Genomic DNA, 20,655 nt, shown 5'->3' with positions numbered 1-20,655 from the left:
GCTGCTTGGCTGTGTAAACACAGTCATTGCATTTCTTTAAGCATTGCTCGTTCCATTATTTGAAGGCCATGTGAAGTTTGGAGGTCTGTAGCCAGTCACTGTGCAGAACTTGTCAACTTCTGAACATTGTGTGCCTTAGCGTCAGCAAACCCTGATTTTGCACAGCCCACTGTTTTGTGCTGGAGTTCCTGTCCTTCAGAAAAAGTCAGTTGAATGTGGAATATTTAAAAGCAAGGAAATTTCAGAACTGGACCATGCTGGATTTCATTGAGCCTCTGAAAGCGAAGCGTTCTTTTACAGATGTGTATAACAGTAACCATCATCTGTATGTCTTTGAGGTTGTGTGTGTTTAAAACCTTGAATCGTTAAAACGTTTTGTATGTTTAAAAATTCAAAACAGATTTTCATTCAAAACTGTTGCAAAACTGTAAATTATTTATATTTCAGGACACCGTTGATCTCACTTTTCTGTCTACATCTTTGATTTTAAATCACATTTTTGCAGAATGGAATTTTATACTTGAAAAGTACAACTTATACAGATGTTATATTTCAACATGGTGTCACTGTTATTATCCATTTAACCAAGAAATCACACTTTAACACAGATTCTATAATTTTTGGTGTAAGTAAATTCATGTTTTCATTCTCTTCTGAAAGTTAGGCCTCAGGCTTTAACACAGCATGTTCCCCAGTGTCGTAGCCACAGGCTAGTGGTCACACGGCCATGCAGTAACGTTATAGGTTTTCTGTCAGAAAAAGCAGTTCACTGAACCGGAACATTGGAGTTGGAGAAAGAACAGAATAAAGAGAAAGGAACAATAGAGATCACTTAATTAATCTGAAGGGTTTCTTTTACGTTTTGGTCTGACAGACATGTTATCTCATTCAGGCATTCATTCTGCAACCTTCAGCAGCACTATAAGACATGAGAAATTATGCTATAATCTGTCCTGAAATATAATTACCCTGAAGCAGTTTGCACCAGATGGAAAATAATGTTGGATTAATTACAGTTATCAAAACATGGAAATGGAAGAACATGTGTTTGCTTATCTGTTGGGGGGGGTTTTCAGCAAATTTGATCGAGGTTCTGCTTAAAATGGGAATATGTACATGTACAGAAATTATAATGGAAAAATATTTTTTTTATTTGTAGCTGTATTGATTTTGGCTTTGTATGGTCTTATTTAATGGCTGAGGACGGATTTGTGGCACCTTGTACAGGAAACACCATGCATAGAGAGAATAAATGCGTGAGTTGGAGGCTGTGACAGTGTGAACACAAACAGAACAATGACTCTGTCTGATTTATGAGAGCCACACAGAAGAGTTCTCATTAACCGGTGACACTGACTGAGGTGCATCTAGTCGTGAGTCAGGTGCAGAGGGACAGATACTGCGAACTCTTTTCCTCTTTAATCAGAAGCTCAGGTTCGATCCGCACAGCCTCTTCCTCTGGCAACCGACTTCCATGTTCTACTAATGGGACTTTAATTTATCCTACCATGCTAGTTCTTCCTGAAGGTAGGGCTGTGCTCTGCTGTGACAGTTGTTCTCTAGGTAATTATCACCCTCTCATTCATCTGGCTGCAAAGTTCTCAGATGGTGAGATTTACCTCAGATCAGTATCAGTGACTTTATATTTGCATAAAACGCCATTAATCTTCAGAACTGATTTCTTGTAATAATTTTGAGAATTTTTTTGTTTAAATACGTACGAGTATATATTATGCTAATATAAGACGTCACTAAAAATGTCCCTTTGTATTTAATTTGGTATCTGACAACAAAAGTGATGCAGTAAAAATAGCAGGTTCAACTCAATCCGAAGAAGCTAGATTCAGTCAAGAGATTTTATCAGTTTGGAATAAGAGTAGAAGTAAAAAATAAAATCTCTGCACTTTCCAAATTATGTACATTAGATTTAAAAATATTAACAATTACACATTTAGTTCTTCAGTAAGAAATGTTCACAGTGTGGTCGTCTAATAGAATTTCCTAATCTCAAGAAGCTGATTCAGCTGCACTTTCAAGTCACTGTTCCAATACATTTTGAGTGTCTTATAATTATTTGTCGAGCTTCCTACTCGTATTGCAATATGAATCAGTGTTAAACTAATCCCTCGCCGCTTTAAGACCCCTACACGTCGGATTTACTCTGTGCTGGAGAAAGTCAGCCAGCTGGTCTTTTTGAGGTGTTTTAGGGTCATAATAGGCTCCCCATTGCTTTCAATAGAGGGTGACGAGTTGTGGAGGATTTTGAACAAGCGCTAATCGTCGTTAATGATGTTGTGGTGGTGTGTTTTCATGCTACCACCGTATCAGGGCCCTGGGTGGAGCCAGAGGAATGTAGAGGCACCGATATGACCTGGAGCCTACAAACGCCAGCAGAACGTCTGCTGTGAGCACTTCAGGCCCCCATTTCGGCTTTCTTAGGAATAAGTGTGGCTTCTCTGCACACCATGTGACTGCAACAATCTGACTACAACCAATTGGGTTGTCCGTCGCTCACTTTTTTTCTTTTTTTTTTACACAAGATTGAGCATTTGTTCTTGTCATGGCCAGGCCTTCTGGATGATGGGGAGAAAGAAGGCTGGACGAGTTTCTGCGCAGAAAACCTTCCCTCTATTCATCTTTATGCTGGTGGTAATGTGATTGTGAAAGCTGATAGTTTAATTATTAATGATGATGCAACGGCCCCATTAGGTATGAGAAGGAGTTTTGTTGTTTTTTTGTATTGCTGCTGAAGTTTATACTGGCAGCTCAGAAACTTTCTGTGTACTGAGGGAGAATTGTGACAAGGTCTCAAAAATGTCTGCTTCATCTTTTTTAACCAGCATTGTGTTTGCGATATGTGCTTTAGCAGCACACAGCTGCAACGTGGCGCAGTCTTGGAGAGTGATGCTCAGGATATCCTGGGTGTGGTCTAATCACAGGCATCATCAACATCTCTGTATACATGAATGTGCTGCTCATAAATGCAAAGTAAAGAGGAGGCAGAGTACAATGCAAAACACTAATATTTTAGGGGGATGTATTTGTTTACTTTTCAAATAATTCTTTCAAAGGATCATAAGGGATTTTGAAATGAGGATCTGGAATTTGCACAGAAACCAATGTTTGAATAGAGTTTTTTATGAGGTGCGCCCCAGTGATCTTACTGTGGGGATAAAGTTACCTCGTACTTTCAGAGTACCTGTTTAATGTTAGCACACTGTCCACAGCCTCAGTTTTACATGTGCAAAAATATTAGCTTATCTGTTATATACTGACAATTTGCAGGTTTGTAAAATATTCCTCACTTAAACCACAATGGCTTGATGAGACTTGAGTTGTCTTAGATGGTAGATGTCTGGTTTGGTCTTTGTTTGTCTTGAAGAAGCTTTTAGCTTTAGGACTAAATCAGGATTTATGCTAAATAAAATACAAACAAAAGAGCTTTGCAGTATAGAAAAGATATTAAATGTTTAAAACCTTTTAATCACTTTTTTGCACATAGTGCTATAAGTTTTTACTTTACAAACTTTGAGAGATCTTCAGCAAGCTGCAGGAACCGCAGCTCGGCTGGGAGAACTAAAACCGTTTACTTTTAATATGATGACTTGATTAATGTGGTAAAGATTTACTTTTTCATCTGAAAGTAGCTTGTTCTTTGGACTGACTACACTTTTCTAGAATGTTAATCTTTACAAGTGCCTCCTTGTCATTCAGATCCTTAACTTTCAGTTCAACATGGTTTGTTTTTCATTTTCAGGTTTGTTCCCATAGATTTTCTCTGAAATGTAAGAGTGAAATCATTACAATAGAATGTCTTGTCAAGTTTTTAAAAGGGTATTGAAATTATCCTCACAACAACAAATAAATTAACATTCATTATATTGTGTCCTTTGAAAATTACTTCTTCAGAAAAAGAATGGCAGCAGGAAAATGTATTCAGACTCTGTAAGGAAATGATGGATCAGGGGGATTTGCTTCTAAGGTCTGTGACAAATTACCATAGAAATAAATTAAATTAATGGCAGTAAAGTACAGTTATCTTGATAGGATGAATTCATCATTTGTTGCTTCACACTGTTTTCTAAATTACCTACTAATCCCAGCGCAACTGCAGTGAATTTCCCAAAATGGAGGGTTAGAGAATATTAAGAAACTTAAAAAGCACTTTCTCTCAGATTTCTGAAGTGATTCTCGAAGGCATTTTTGCAAGATTCGAGCCAGCTTGTGATAAATCTGCAGGCGGAGAGCATGTTTAATTTCAGCTGGCTTCATCCTTCAACTGTTGTCTCTTAAACTAAGCTAGTTTTTTTTTTTTTTTTTTTTTGGTGCTGTCGTCGTTGTGCAGCAGTGCGACGCTGGCAGCGCGAGGAACAGAAGCAGACAGATCCTCCGCCTCCCCGCCATGGAGAACGCGGCCTGTCCCGACCTGCTCCAATCAGAACCTTGTCTTCTCAACAGTACCTGTTTCACATACCAGTACAGAGTCTCAGGTAGGGTGAGCCACACATACCTGATCAAGTTGTGAAACTAATGAAACACGTTTTATATACATCTGCTTGCAATCTGTTTTAATCTCATATTCATTTACTTGCGCTCTCAAATCTAATTTTGTGTCCCATGTGTCTGGAGATGATATTAGAAAGACGCTTGCTTCCTGTGTCTTTATTTTCTGCATAGATCAGTGTGCATCTCTGGATGAATATTCAGGTTTGCAGCCTCTGGTGGCTCCTAAAAGGGTTAAGTGTTACCTGCTTCAACAGCCATGTCTGTGGATACTCTCTTAAATTCCAAATGAGCAGCTGCCCTGTAGTCCATCTTCGTTATATGGCCGTTTGAGCCACAGTGGCTGACTAAGACTATAAATTGCATCAAACAGGAGCAAATAGGGTTTTGTTAGTTGCGAATTCCACTTTTTAGAAGTAAAATTCCATCTCTTGCATGTTGATGGCATAGAAATATCCTTTGCCTTAGATAAATGATGCTCCAGCATCAGCTTACCTCATATGCCTACGTATGCCGCACATGCAGCTAAAGCTAAATATTTACACACTAAGGACAGATAAGCTTTTTGTCTTGACGTCTGCAGTGGCACAGGCCAAACACTTCATGTCTGAGGTGAGTTAAGATTGCCGTAAGTGTTTCAATGCCACAATACTGAGAGCAATTATTCAAATCCAAAAGTTTACATACACTGATGTAAATAAAATTCCTACTGCCAAAACTCACCTTTGAAGACAACTTGTGGTAGAGAAATGGACAGTCGGTTGACGTGCAGCAGCTCCGGTGGACATTCCTGCACTCGGCATGCCAACTGCATGTTCCCTCAAAACCTGTGACATCTCTGGCAGTATGCTGTGTGATAAAACTGCGTATTTCAGAGTAGCCGTTCATTTTTCTTTTACTGTATGCTAGCACACAAACTTAGCAGCAGCAGCAACTGAAGATGATTTTTCTTTCTCTAACAAATATATAGCTTGATAGTAGATATCTATCACAAACATTTTTTTAAGTATTTCTTATCACACATTCCACTTCTCCATTTCCTAATATTTATTTTTCTAAATAACTGTGTTTGGGTCTTGTCTCTGTAATTCCTTCTAAAACGTTGTCTGATCTATTGATAAAAGATTTAAAACAAGTTTGTACCTGCTTCAGTTACTCATCTTTGTGTGTGTGTGTGTGTGTGTGTGTGTGTGTGCGTGCGTTTTTATTTTTTTGTAAGCCTTCATTGCCAAAAAAAAAACAAAACAAAAAAAACAATAAAAAGTGCTAATGCAGATGTACTGATGCTTTGTGTGTAGACTGGAGTACCTGCCAGCTGAGTGAAAATGCCATCTGTGGTCAGGGGTCGCGGTCACGTCTCCTGGACTGTGTGCAGAGTGATGGGAAAACGGTGGAGTTGCAGATGTGCCAACAGGTAATGGTCCTATAAAGAATAAAGAGCCTTAAATAACACGCCTGCAGGTAAAAGCTGTCTGAGCCCACACGTTGTGGGTGTTAAATCTTCGCTTATTCTCTTTGATACAGACACAAGGGCTTAGGTAAAGGTTTTGTTTTAATCCTTTTTTTTTTTCTAATTTATTATTTATATCTAGTTAAAGCCAAACAACTGCAAAGCAAATCAAATTGCAGCAATCTTTTACTTTGTTACATTGAATTGTTTAACAGAATATTTTAGCATTAGAATAAGTGTGATGGCTGATGGCAGCTAATACATAACAGCTGCTCCTGCTCCGCTGCCATAGATTACACATTATTGAAAGGCTTGTCTTTCATGCTCAGGTGTAAATGTTGCTTCTAATCTTGGAACCAATGTTTCAGGAAGCAGTTTGCCAGTAGGTCAACAGAGCTTAATGGTATTGTTATCTTAATTGTGGAAAGACAAATGGTTTTCTTACTGCGATGAAGCAAAAAGCAGAGAATCCCGCTCTGGATTTGCAACTATTAACAGACACAACAAATTTGTTGGAAGTTCTAATAAAAAATATGTATAAAATAAAAAAACGTTGCTTTATTTTTCTTGAAAATCCAGGCTTTGTTGGAGTGCATTTATTCAGTGAAGAAAATAACTTTATTACCTTTTGTACCTCTTGTTTCATCCAATTTTATTTCTTTTTCACTAAAAATAAATAAAATAATTTAAATATTTATTAATTTTATGTCAAAGAATGTGGGGTCTCCTCATTAGAAATCTATGACTTTCTGTCAAACAACAGAATGAACAGAGGCCAGATTTTTATTTTTTAGTAAATGATTTGGACAAGGACCAATAAACCCAAAATCATTCATACGTGTTTTTCATTCAACTAATAACTTTATTTTTTAGCAATAAAGAGTTAAAGTTAAAATCCAAAATCATTTTTAAGCAAGTTGAAAGTTGTTTATATCTTTCTCAGTAATCATTGAAAGAAAAAAAAGTCTTAATTCATAAATCTATGCCAGATTATTCTTAGAGTTCAGATCAGAGGAACGCAAGATTTTTTTTTTCAATGTTAAATATATTCATACTTATATTAAAGGCCTGAGATGCATTTATCAGAAGGCACAGTTAAAATTAGCTGGATTCATTAAACTGCTGCATCTCCACCATCCTACAGTAAGCCGCAGCTTCATTTGAAATGTGAAAATCTGGCTGTTTGTTTTTACTTTTCTTGTTGTTGCTAGAAATAACTAGCAGGCCCTCCACTCAGCTCGGCTCCTGTTTCCTACAGTTTGGTCTGATCAACAAGTTGCAGCTGTTGGAGAGCTGCGTTGTTGACTGTCCTGTCAGCTGCATCCTCTCTGACTGGTCGCCGTGGGCGGATTGCTCGCACACCTGCGGTACCCAAGGTAAGCATTATGAGAAAACAAACTTCAACCTAGTTAAAGAAAAAAAATCTGCAATAAATGCAACCTGTTGAGCAGACGTGCGGTGAACCACATATTTAGCACTTAATTACCTCATCTACTCAGGGAGTCACCAAGGTGCTGAATTGTGCATGAATACATTTAAATGCATTGAAATATTTGCAAGCTGATGCAATCCACAGCCTTATTACGCAGTAAAACTATCCACTGTATTTTCTTGTAGGAATTGGTCTCAGTTTGTCATTATAGCATACAAATCAGAAATCCCTTATTAACATAGGAACCTCTGAATTCTGTTTATATTTAACGAGGTTAATTACAGCTAAATCCCATGCAGCTCACCTGTTCGGATGCCATAAATTATGTAGCATGCTTAAAGATGAAGTCCGTAATCACCAGCCTGGCTTGTCGGCAATCGCTTTTGAGAGGCGTCTTGACCTCATGCAATATACAAAAGTAATGATTTAACCTGGATCCATATATTGTTTCCCTGGCTTCCCAAAGTCAGCCTCCCAAAGAGGAAGCTTGCTATCCAGCTAATTAGAGGGACTCAGCGCTGCCTCCTCAAGTTCATTAATTTTAATTTGTCACTGGCTGTCTGTCAGCTCAAACTTAACCTCTTGCTCCTAAAGCTCACACTTGCAGCTGCTCTCGGCTGGGGATTTAAACCGGAGGCTTTCTCTCTCGCTGTGCCTCCCGAAGCTCTGTCACGGCCGCTGCGACGCTCTCTGCCGCTCACCCAGCTCCTTCTTACAAATAGACAAATACGTCTTTCAGCCTTGATGAGGGATTTGTGTCATATCTGTGTCAGGCGATGCAAAGATCATGTTTTGTTTTGTTTTGTGGGTACACCGGGGAAACATCAGTGTTTTTGGTTTGATTCTTTTATTTTTTCTCCCTGTTCTTTTTTTGGTGGAGCTGAACTGCTCTTTACTGTGTGTGCCTGGGGGCTTACAGAACAACCAAACCCCTAAAAACACACATACTTTCTGTTGAATTGCCAACTGAAGCAATGCTTATCTCTCAGCCTCCTAGGATTCTGTAGACTTAGGAACCAAGGTACGTAAATTATACGGATAAAGAGTCACGTCTGTCCTTGTAAAGTAGAAACAATGGACCTTGAAAGTAGCGACATTTTTGATGACACAAAGTGATAGCAGCGTCATGCAGAGCTGCTGGGAAGCTGGATAGAGACAAAAACGCTGCAGTCCCAGAAGAAAACCTGTTTGAAGCTGGAGCGGAAGGATGATCTTGTACAGTTTGAGCTACAAAAGCAACGGTCCTATCCGAGTCCAGATGTGAACCCACGTGCACAATTTCAATTTTCAACTAAAAACTTCAATATACCACTTTAGAGTCCACAGCTGTCTATCAGTTGGGCTACATTTTACGGCTGCTGTGACGGCTTCTACCTTTGAAATGAAACAAACGCTCACATTTAGTATCTGAAAGATCATTACTGGAAGAAATGTTACTTCTCTGATAAATGTACTTCTTAGGATAGAATGAAAGTTTTTTCTGTATGTGTTTCTCTACAACACACTACTCCATGGCTGGTTGCCAACAATTCCCTTCACAGATTATTAATGGCCCTCTTGAACGAGGCACTTTGGTAGAAAACTGCTAGTTCTGAGGATAAAGTGGCAAAATGACTCATGTGTTCGACAGTTGTGCTAATTCTTCTATGTATAAAAAAAAAACATTTCTTGTAAAAACTAGAAGATGGAGCCGGCTTTTACTTCTGAACAATTTGATTCACTCACACTTATAAGATTCAGGTTTTGCACGTTTTTAAATCTTCAAATGTTTTTGGATGTAGTTCAGTATAAATACTACACTTTATATATTTCCAGCAGATTCTTTTATTCATGCCAACATACAGTAGTACTTTAAAATGTCACCGCTGTGGGAGTCTCACAGATGTAACCATAGAAAGTATTTAATTTTGAAAGTAGGCTGCAGCTTGCAGGTGTTCTCTGGATCCGTGTAACTGTTCTTCAAAATGTGGCGTTGGTGTTGACGTTATGTAGGTCACTCTGTCCGCACACGGAGGATCCTTCAGGAGGCTCACGAGGAGGGTCGTCCCTGCCCCAGCCAGCTCTCCCAAACTAAGCCGTGCTCCATAAGGCCGTGCTATATGTGGCTGCTGAATGACTGGTCTCCGTGCGCTGTGGAGGTATGACCTACTTTGATATTAAAAAATGTTCATTTTGCTTAAATTAGTCGCGCACTATTCTCTCCACCCGCAATCAAAAGCTGTGACTCTGAATGGCTAAGTGGGTTAAAAATATCCATCTTTAAGTTTAGCAAATTTAACAAGTTTAAAATCTAAAGCCGTGGAACTTAATGAGGCTGTGACTTTGTATCTCTCTCCTTTGCAAGTGTCACATCTTGTTATCACTCTTGGAAACAATTACAAACTTTAAGGCACTTCAAAGCCTTCCTTTTCTTGCTTTTAGTTCTGATGTTTGGAGACTTAACAGATTGTCTGATGGGACTTAAGAAAACTAATTACAGCAAAACAATTCGACTGCCTGCAAAATCTACTTAGCCTTTATTTTGAAATTTGTAAACAATCTGATAATTTTAATAAAACTATATCAAGAAGACAAGAAGTTGTACGTTGTCCTGTTGATCCTAGATTCAAAAATTATTGTCACATTTTCAGAAAATGTGACAATAATTTTCAGCCATTTGGAAATCAACAGAAAATGATTATGTCTACATTTCCGATGAGAAAAACATACAAGTAAAAGATATATTTTTTTATTTTGGGCGTTTTCCCTTTTTTTCGTGTTTTTTATAAAAATCTTTTTTTTTAAATCTCTTTTTCCACCATCTTTTATCTACATGTGTAAAATGTACTTTTTAAAAGCTCATTTTTTAAAAAATCAGACTTTTTCTATAACTCATTTCGATGCCCCTGAACAGTGTTTCATTCTGTCCTCCCTTTATGGTCTGGAAGATCATCGTCAGTCAAGCAGGGGGTTTGAATTTTCTTTCCAGCCATCTCTTGGTAGTTCTCTTTGAAAGTTTTCTCGGACTTGCAGACCTCAGTTTGACCTCTTGCTGTTACCTGAATACATTATAAACTGAACTGGGGATACAGCAACTTGAAAATGCTTGGCTATCTCCTTCGAGGCTTTGCTTGCTTTGTGGGCACAAATTAATTTGGTTCAATGCTACAAAGCTGCTTACAAGAAGTCTAAGCCGGAGATTGTAGTTCGAATATTTGGAGAATTGATGTCTTTACCAAGTTTTCTAATTTGGTGACTATAAATACGCTCTAGCTGTAAATTAGCTTACAGTCTGCTTTATAGTTTTAGAGATTGAAAGTCTTTTTAACAAATATGTGAGCAAATAAAATCACAAATGATCTTTACATTTATATCTTAAGGATATTGCAGCAGTTTTGCTCTGACGTTTTTCTTACTAGACTTTTGCATGCATTCACAAAACATTTGGAGATCTGTTTTAATTAGAAAAAATAAATCTGGTTATTTTTTTTGGTGGAAGAGGGAATGTAATTAAACTGAATTGTTTGTTCTCATTAAGAATAATGTGGAACACTATTTTTCAAAGGTTTTTCCTAATTAGTTTGAATATGTGAGCATGTGTTCTAATGGTTTCTCGCATTATAATGACTTACAAATGGGAAAAACAAACTGCAAGCCAATAATGCACCAACAATAAACAGAGAGGAAAAAAATTGACTGGTGCCAGATGGAAAACGTGGATCGGCAAATGTGTTATGTAGCTAGAAATGTAGTGCAATGTTTGCTAAAAGTAAGTTAGTGGTGTGGTCAGTAATGTGCATGAAGAAAAAAATCTTTATATGTTAGTAGAAATTTTTAAATCATTGAAATGTATTTTAAAAACGGCAGAAATCTAACTTTTCATACCATTGTTTTTTTTCCCCACTATAGTTAATGATTATATCACTGTTTAATAGTTGATCATAAACACTGACTGATTTAATGGAAAAATGTGGAACTGACTTATAATATGTTTAATTGCTGTTTAGTAGCTTAGGACTTTTGTGTTTTTTAGCAATTAGAAACAGAAGCAAACAAAGATCTCACATGGAGTTCCTCAAGGCTTCATTCTAGTAATCTTACAAATAATCACCTGATCTTAGATAATAATGCAAACACTCAGTAAATATGTACCTGGATGGAAAAATGTGAATTTATCTCACTTTCATGGACCAATATTGTAATATTTAATGAGTCTTCATGAGTCATTATGTGGTCAAGAATGCACACCTGTTAATTTACATCGTGGAAACTCAGAAGAAAAATGAAATGTGACGAAGAAACACTGACTAGTTTTGAAAAAAAAAAATATATATATATATACATACATACATATATATCTATGTTTTGTATTTGTATTTGTATCTGTGCAGGGTGCAAAATGCGGAGAGGGGGTCCGGAGAAGAAACCTGTCGTGCGTTGTCCACTGGGGGAACTGGCACGAGTCTCCTCCCCCTCAGCCTGTAGACAGAGAGCTGTGTGGAGATGTGCTGAGGCAGCAACTCCAGCAGGAAATGGAGCAGCCGTGCTTCGTCCCCTGCCCAGGCAAAGCCGCTTTACTTTTATTGGATTCCCATATTTGCTCTTTTAATGTATTGGCATTTTGTTTAGAAGAACAGCCAAACAGCTTAGGGAGTTAAATCAGATGGCACGTAACTGCATGACTGGAGAAATTATTTATTAGTGCATCAGTTGTTCCAATAACTGGAAACTCAATATTTTTTTTCTAAAGCATTTGTACCTGTTTTCTAAAATATGGCCCTCTCCTTCGACTAGTTGACATTTTCAGACTCCAAGTAATTGCAAAATTCATAGAAGTCATAATTTTACAAATGGCCCATTTCACTGAACATAATCTGCTTTGTTCTCCCTGACAAACACGATAAGCCATTTTTCTCTCTCCTAGAAATGAATGGGAGAATTTTGTCTTAAAAACAGAGCTCTAGAAGTTAGCTGCAGTCTTAACAACTAAACAGATAATTTGAGATTAGTTGTTTCTTCAGTGATTAGTGTAATAAAAGCCACAAGCAAATAAAGCATGAAAAAATATTCTGTGTTAATTGAAATAATTAACAAATCACACGCCTCAAGCAATCACCTCATCCCTGGTAATCATTCCACTTATCACAAACACACAATTAATGCCAATGGGAGTGCTGCATGGGGAGAGTGTGTGAACGTAACACATTTCCATTTGCAAAAATAAAAGCCACATCAAAAGCAATCTAGTCTGGAGCAGGGGTAGATTGGATTGAATTTATTCTTTATGGAAGTTACGTCTGAAATTGTTCATACCCCTGGCAGATTTTGATTTTAAATTGAATTCAATCAACCAACAATTTTATTTCTCACAGGAAATAAGATCGGCGTTTCTCAAAAGTTAATAAAACTGTGTAAAAGGGTTGTCAAATTTGAAAATGATCTATATTTTATTGAAAAATGCCATATCAAAAACCATTTGAACCCTCATTCATCAGCGGAAAAATCATTCTTGTCATTACAGCAATCAAACCTTTCCTATTATTGCTGAGTAATAATAGGAAAGGTTTGCATTTGCTCCCATTATGGTGATTATTTCATCAGTGAGGAGCTACAAATCTATAAGACTGGAATGGCTACTTGCCATCACCCTAATCTTTAGCTTTGTTCACTGATTCTGAATTAGTTTCAAGTCAGGACTCCGGTTGGGCCACAAGACATTCAGGTTTCTTGATAAAGTCAGAAATACACATGCTGGTAAATGGTTGCTCTAACCTGGAACATGTCCGGGCTTCACTGTAATGGATAAAACTCACTATATGGAGTATTTAGAAAAAAATTAAGAAACTCTATTAAATGCTTAGTTTAAGAAATGTATCTGATGCCTAAACTTTTTTTCAGTGTAAAACAAATTGATGTAATTACAGATAAAAATCTTTAAGGTAAAATACAAATTGAAACACTCTCTGAAGGTTTTTTAAAATTGTTTGATGGTTTTATCATTAAAGCTCTATAGCACTTTGTATTATTATTTCATTAAAAAGAAAAGGATATTTGGCCTTGTTTTGTTGTTAGATTATTTTCACTGTATTTCTGTTTTAGAAACTTTTTCAAGGGAGAATAGCTTCGAACAAAATCAGCACGATGAAAACATTTTTTATTTTTTCTATACTAAGATGCAGCATGTTTTTCTGGCTCTGTACTCTTTTTAACTTGTTTTTTTTTTTACTAGTGATAAAATAGTGATCTGACTACAAAACAATCATCATATGATATTTTTTGCCATACCGCCCACTTGTGCTTCCGTATCTATGATTCTACTTTGTGTGGCTCAGTATAGCTGTTGGCATGCAGTGTCCAATTATCTGAGAAGGCGGTTCATCTTTCAGCTTCACCTCCTCACATGAAGATGGTGTATGCAGACTTATTTTGTTTTTCCGCCCACCTTCCACTAATCGGCACCTGTGTTCGAGCTATATCACATCCAGGCTTTGATTATAAACCAGAGAATAGCTGCTTCTCCAACATCGGGTGTATCACTGGTTTTAGACAGATCAAAAACATTGTTAAAACAAATAATTCTTCATTAAACAACAATGACAAAAGAATGTTTTAAATTAGTCAAAAGGTCAGGCTTCTAAGAGCAAGGACTTATAAAAGTAAGTTGGTGGTAGCGTCATGCTATGGGCCGGTTTCAAAGCCAGGAACTGGCAATGAACATTAGCAGAACATTGTGCTAATTTTCTGCTCAAAGTCTGTGGAACAATGACAAGAGAGGACAAACTCTCTTCAGCTTGACCTCAAATCGTCATGCTAAGGGTGTTCCAGGAGGAAATTGACCCAAAATACACTTAAAACTAATTCTGAAAGAGGTAAAGCAGAAAATAAGCTGACATATTGAGTTTACGTCTGAGCTCATTCCTATTAAAACTTTGTAAACTGTTTAAAAAGTAGGGAAAATACCATTTTCAATGATTTCTACCACGAGTGGTCAAATATCCAGGTGGAATACTTCTGACCTTTTACTGTGGTAAGCTGGATGTTAACTTCTTAACTGATCTGTAAATTCATCAAACATTTTGCCGTAACTCGATCATTCTGTTGCGTAAAACACCTGATCCATGTCATGCTCTCTAATTGAATCTGTGCACCTTTTCATTAGAATAATCACCATAGAAACAAGGAGACAGCATCTCACCAGTTCGCTGATGTCATTTAGTGTCAGTGGAGGGTTTTTTTTTATTTATTCTGTAAGCCAAAAAATGAGCATTACATTATTTTCAGAGAGGCAGCAGCTGGCCAGCCGACAGCTAGTCTGCTTTACTGTCAACGTTCATCCCTCTGTAATGAAGCTTTACTGTGCATCTTTGCATGGCTGCTGCACAGGTAGCAAAAGATTTTAGTTCATTTTAATACTTGTCATCTTTACAAGACACTGATTATCATTGATGAAAAGGCTTCTCAGACCTGCGATCTCAGTCATGTTGCCTTGTGAAGCCTTTTGTAAGGCTTTGCTATGAAGAGTAAGTGGCTGCCTGTGCTCATCTCTCTCCTCTGTGATCTTCTGCTTGATCCATCACTCAATCCGGCGAGTCTTGGCTGAAGATCAGAAGTGTTTGATGCCAAGGGCAGACGTGTGTGTGTGTGTGTGTGTGTGTCTCTTCATCGTGCATGCTTGTGTTTGTTGGTGTGAAGGTGCCAGCAGGTGAAATGTAAGGTCCAGCAGAAGTGCAGTGGAACATACATGCGAGATGTCATGTGCAAATGCGGCTTAAAGCTGTTTAATGCGGCTCCCGCCGCAGCATGTTCCCGCAGATGAAGCTGTGTAAGACAAGAGCTGATGGAGTGTCTGCGTATGAAGATGAAAGATAATGAGATGCCTCAGTCCACAGATAGTCACTAATGGATGTTCAAGGCAGAGAATCAGAGGCTTTCTCAGGCTGGGAGACGGTGGCTTTGGATGATATTATCGCTGCAGGAAAACCCTGCCAAGCGTCACAAAGGATATTTGTGTTTGACATTCAAGAGAGAAAGTCTCCTGTATCATTTATTGGCTCACAAACACAACAAAAACATCAACCAGCTTTTGTCAGACAAACAATTTCCTCCCCAGGGAGACCTGTTTCAGTTTTCTTCGTCGGTTTTACGTCTCACTGTAAAGTCTGACTGTGAAGGCCATATCCATTAATCTGTTTTTGCATTTAGAACATTCTCTCTCACAGATGTGTTATTTTTGATTCTTGTTAAATCTTACAGTACTTCATATTGTTGACAATATGACAGAAGAAGATTATTTGTGGATCAGTCTGTGACTTGATGTTTTTTTATTATTATTATTATCATTTTTTTTCTTCAGGTGATTGCCATTTGACACAGTGGTCCACCTGGAGCTCCTGCCAGCTGACCTGCCTGGAGGGCCGCAGCTTTGAGTCCACCGGTCGCCAGGCGCGATCCAGAGCTGTGATCATTCAAGCCATGGAGAACCAAGGCAGCTGCCCCCATCAGGTCTTTGAGACCCAGCCTTGTAAAGGTTTGAAGGAAGATTGACTTGCACTTATTTTCACCAAAACACTGATAACCGTATTCATAATATAATTCAATCTTTTTACCAAAGCATATTGAAAGTTATTATATATGAATGCCTTTAAATGCTATTGTATATTTAATTTAACTTTATAAAATAGAAACAAACATATCCATTGGTTCTGATTTTTTTGTTTTTACAAATTTTGTATTTAACATTTGTTTCTGTTGCTAAAAGTGGCTTAAAACAAATACGGCTGTTTGGAGTTTGTTCACCGGCTCTTGGGGTGTTTACTGCATGACTTGCCCTTCTAGTTACTAATGACTACAGGTCACTAGTGTCTTAATCGCCTTTAAACATTTAAAAATTGTTAAAACAAAAAACCCTTTGTGTGTATACCTTTCCTGGAAAATTTTTCAATGAACTTTTGCATTTTTTCTTGCTGCTCAGACAATTTAGATGAATACAACAGCATTTATTTTGCTGTCCACTAAATGTCCATTAAACTCCAGCTACACACATGAGGGCTGCAATAAAGATAAACTATTTCAACCTTTGATCTTTGAAACTATCCTGAAATGTTTATTGGGTTGCATCAGGGCAGTGCTGCCGTCAGACTGCAGTGATGGAGTCGTGTTTGCTGCTTGAGAGAACACGTAGGACGCAGTATGGACCGAAGATGTCTTCTGGGGTTTTCTAAACTGTCTGATAAAACAATAAACTAAAATATTATATAATAAAGAATGTTTGTAGATTGTCAGATGTATTGTAAAATGTAATTTTAGGAGCTGTATTGTAGTGTTATCCCCCATCAGACATCAATCTGATTGATGCGTTTAATGCTAAAAGAGCAGGCGGCTCAATTTGAAATGAGTCCCTGGTCTTGAATCAAATAGCTAAATTGCTTCTTTGGCGTGCGGTCAAGCTTTACATAATTCTGGTAAAGAGCAAATAGTTGAGACAAATGTCTTGAAGGAGAGCTGGATGTTAAAGTTGCAGGAACTGGGCTCTTTTTCAACACTCCAGGACGCTCAAAAAGGTGAAGAGAAAAGACGCGACAATACCTGAGCTGAAAACGCTGAATTAAAAGTCAGGGCCATTGTTCGGAGAGACTCAAGAGCGCCATTGTTACGAGTCTGGAAAATAGTTGGTATTATGTCCCACATGTGTTGAATTTAGAAAGATAAACAGGGACTTTTGATCAAGAATCCAATGTCTTTAATGTCCCTCGGTGATTCATTAACCAGACGTTGTTACACCTACATCTCACTCCTCATTATTTTTTTCCAAAATAAGCATCCTTGTTCTTTTTTCTTATTTTGCATGTGGTCGTAGATGTCTTCTGTTCTGTTTTATTGCAGAACACTTGAGTTTGTGTTTCACTGCCAGCTGAGCGTGAGATTCAGATAGTTATAAAATCCTTGGCCGTATCCGGCCCCGGAGTGAAGTTCCTCATCACAAAGCCCATGCAGAGTTACACATGGTCAAGCTGATGGCTGCGTGTGCGAGCTTGAATCGGACATTATCAGTTCATGTTAGTTACGTGGGCTTTTTCTTGCTCCTGCTGATGCTTCTTGTATTCTCACTCCCAGTCATTTAATCAGCAACCTTATGGAAGAGTGATGGGAGAGGGTGGATGCAAAAAAAAAGCTTTGGCAAGCAATATTAAAAAGCTAAAAAAAATGATTTAGATGTAGCCATCATTGTGATTTTTTTTTTTTTAAAAAAACAAACTTTTTTTAGTTTGCTTTACATTTATCTGAACCCAAAAAAATCTATTTAAATCAGATATTTAATATTCGCATAGTGCGCAGGTAGCTTCAGATCTAAGTGCTTAAATAGAAGTTGCTGGATTTTCATGTTCCTTGAAGACAACCCACCTCTAACCCAGAGGCTTTTTCACTTCTGAACCCAGCTCGCTTTATATGTAAGCACTTGTAATGCCCAGGATGGCTGAGCGTCTGCACCGACTTGGACAGAAATAACAAGGTTAGTTTCAGCTGCTCCTGAAGCCAAACTGCTCCGATGGCAGCAAGCTGGTTCCAGTAGGATTAGAGAAAATATATTTAGGGAAGCGTTGGATTTCACGTCCGATTTCTGGCCTCCTCTTTTCGTAAAGCTTTGATCTGCCGAGACCAATTTTAATCAATACAGATATCTCTTTAGCGACTAATACAAGAAGAAACAATTGTGTTTTCTTGCCTTTCTGCTGAGAAAGCAGATTTTTGTTGTTTGGTTTGTGGTCAAAGGTCACATCATATGAATAAATAAACAAGGATTTTACTTTCTTAAGCAGACTGTCACAATGACACTTACCTCAGTCACTACTAAACATGACTTGCTGCTGAAGAGAACATACTATGCTACATAAATTGGCAGAAGAAGAGTCTACAGGGAGTACACTCTTTGTACATAAAAGCAATTTTTCAAGCCTATTTCTGCATGATTTACGACTAATTTGCAGCATTTTATTTTGCCAACATATTTGGGGTATTTGTCCATAATACCACATCATAACTGAACTCTAGTTGAAGCAGCTACATTGCTAATGCAGAGGTCCCTGCAGCATGTACGTCACTACCTTGACTGGGAAATGTCCAAAAGGCTGCCAACATTTCAAAATGCAGAAAATAACTGAGGTTAAAGCTCAAATAAACAACTTTGTCTTTTTGTTAAAGTTGCAGTGGGGAGTTCTGAGAAAAACTGTGGTCTGAAATTCTGAACAAGTTTCTCCACCATCACAGCTGCAGCGTACCGGCAAACTTGAGCTTGACGGCACACACTGAGCAGGGGAAGGGTGTGTGCATCGCGTAGAAGGGTGTGATTGACAGTGCAGACTTTCTTCCTGATTCTGATTGGTTGTTTGTGACTGGGAGCCGTGTGTTTCTGCAAATGGCAGCAGCAGGACCACTGGGCGGAGCCAGAGGAACATTTTATTTTTTCACAATGATTTGTGTTATATTCTACTGTAGGAAGCTTGATTCTATTGTTCTCGAAACCCATTTTGTCAGTTCATCTCTAAATTTATTTCTGTTGACTTTGTGCTTAATGTATTTTTTAGTCACATCTGTTTTTAATGTTTACCTTTAAAAAAAATATATTTTTCTTATATTTCATTATCAATTTCGTCAGTTTTTGCTGCTTTCATACCACAGCAATTGTATTTATAAAGCTCCTTAAAAGAGCGGCAGCAGCAACAAAGTGCTTCACAAAGAAAACTATAAAAAAAATTAAAAAATAATCACGTATAAATAAGGCAAAGGAACAGTAAAATATTAAATACAATGCAACAAATTAAAATAAGCAAGGCCAAATTATGTCTAGCTAATTATTGAAGGCCAAAGAAGAAGAAAAGGCTTTAAGAGGAGTTTTAAAAGTAGTGAAGGAGCCTCTCTGATGTGCAGCAGCTATTGTGAAGCAGCACAATAGCTGCTCAGGTACTCAGAAAAAGCTCCGAGTACCTTCATACACCCAGTAACCATAATAGCATTCCTTTTTTCTTTTTAATCTTAACACATAAAGCCTAAAATTACGCATAAGTCAAATATATTTATTTTAAAATTGTACCCACCGCAGTAACCCAGTAACTTCAGTTCTGTACTTTCTGTGGTGTTACTTTGGTTCTTTTTGTAAGTTTGTCCTGAATTGCAGCTTTGTGTGGCTGCACTTTCTTCAGTCCTACAAATCAGTTCTCTCTGTCTTTGCTTTTCTCTTCAAATCAACCTTTCTATAGACTCTACCTCAGGAAAATAAGAGCTTTGATTGCAAAAAGAGGCCCATTTCATATATTTCCAACCGATTTTACCTCATTTTGTCCAAAGTTGGCACAGTCTCGCATGCTGCCTCAGCTGAGGGGTTTCTATTCTTTTTTTTTTTCTTTTTGTCCTGTCTTTGTAATCATTATATGTCTTAGCTTTATAATATAAAGGCGCAGGCCTGAGGGAAACGGAGGTTAACATCCACAGGAGCCTGAGAGCAGGTGTGGACACCCAATATAAGCTGCTAATGAGGATTGCGTCCATCTCTCTGCCATTGCTGCAGGAGGAAAGTGCCACAGCTACCAGTGGAAAACAGGGGGATGGACAAACAACGAGAGGCCAGTGTGGTGTCAACGCTCAGATGGTGTGAATGTCACAGGTGAAGCCTTACAGTCTCCAGTCACTGCTCATAAATGGGTTACATACAATATCTCCTAGGAAAGCGGTGATATTGCCTAATTTCTACCTGAGTCTAGCAGCTGAACGTGTGCTATTTCTGTTTCTGTTCCCCTGCACTGACACAGTTGAGCCCATTTTCATTTCATTTTGTATCATATGGATGTGTGGCGCATTAAAGAATAAGTCTATAGCTCTAAAATGAAATGTGCAGCTCAGACATGAAGTGAATCTCCTTTCATTCATCTCTGAAAACTGTCGAACTGAAAACTTTTTATTTTTCATTTGTTCCAGAAGTGGCTGTAGCAGGTGGTTTTGAATTACATTTACAAGAAAAGAGCGCCTTATTGGATCAGGAGATAATAGGAAATGTGACATCTGCAAAGATCTGACAGTGCTGAATTGCAAAAGTATAATCTTTAGAGATTCCAAAACTATTAAGCCGTCAGTGGGCTTTGCTTCTACAGATAAGATCTTTTCCAGATATATAACAAAACTCAGAGGAGGTTGAAACTTTCCGTGCCAGCAGATGGACTGTGCTTTCTGTCAGTCACAAATTCAGACAAGCATGAAGACGGAGATGAGGACCCGAGTAGCTTCAGATTCAATTCAGGCT

The 20,655-nt window shown here is 38.0% G+C and overlaps 1 protein-coding gene across 5 annotated transcripts in view; it reads left to right on the top strand.

The window, feature by feature from the left end:
- thsd7ba (thrombospondin, type I, domain containing 7Ba) overlaps window positions 1-20,655 on the top strand; it is a 211,742-nt gene that overhangs the window by 180,084 nt on the left and 11,003 nt on the right. For 4 of the 5 annotated variants that reach the window (XR_001664524.1, XM_007570353.2, XM_016680856.1 and 1 more), the window contains 7 exons: window positions 4,346-4,490; window positions 5,802-5,917; window positions 7,212-7,329; window positions 9,378-9,523; window positions 11,756-11,927; window positions 15,718-15,891; window positions 19,927-20,022. Coding sequence is in view for 4 of the 5 variants with exons in the window: in XM_007570353.2 (XP_007570415.1) it covers window positions 4,346-4,490; window positions 5,802-5,917; window positions 7,212-7,329; window positions 9,378-9,523; window positions 11,756-11,927; window positions 15,718-15,891; window positions 19,927-20,022 (967 nt within the window). In the remaining variant the exon portion in view is untranslated. The remainder of the gene's footprint in view (window positions 1-4,345; window positions 4,491-5,801; window positions 5,918-7,211; window positions 7,330-9,377; window positions 9,524-11,755; window positions 11,928-15,717; window positions 15,892-19,926; window positions 20,023-20,655) is intronic. The other variant, XM_016680858.1, reaches the window with a different exon arrangement.

Source organism: Poecilia formosa, unplaced genomic scaffold, assembly GCF_000485575.1.
Source record: "Poecilia formosa unplaced genomic scaffold, Poecilia_formosa-5.1.2 Scaffold259, whole genome shotgun sequence".
Lineage (NCBI taxonomy): Eukaryota > Metazoa > Chordata > Actinopteri > Cyprinodontiformes > Poeciliidae > Poecilia > Poecilia formosa.
The sequence above is the reverse complement of the archived record's forward strand: the minus strand, read 5'-3'. Positions and strand labels throughout refer to the sequence as shown.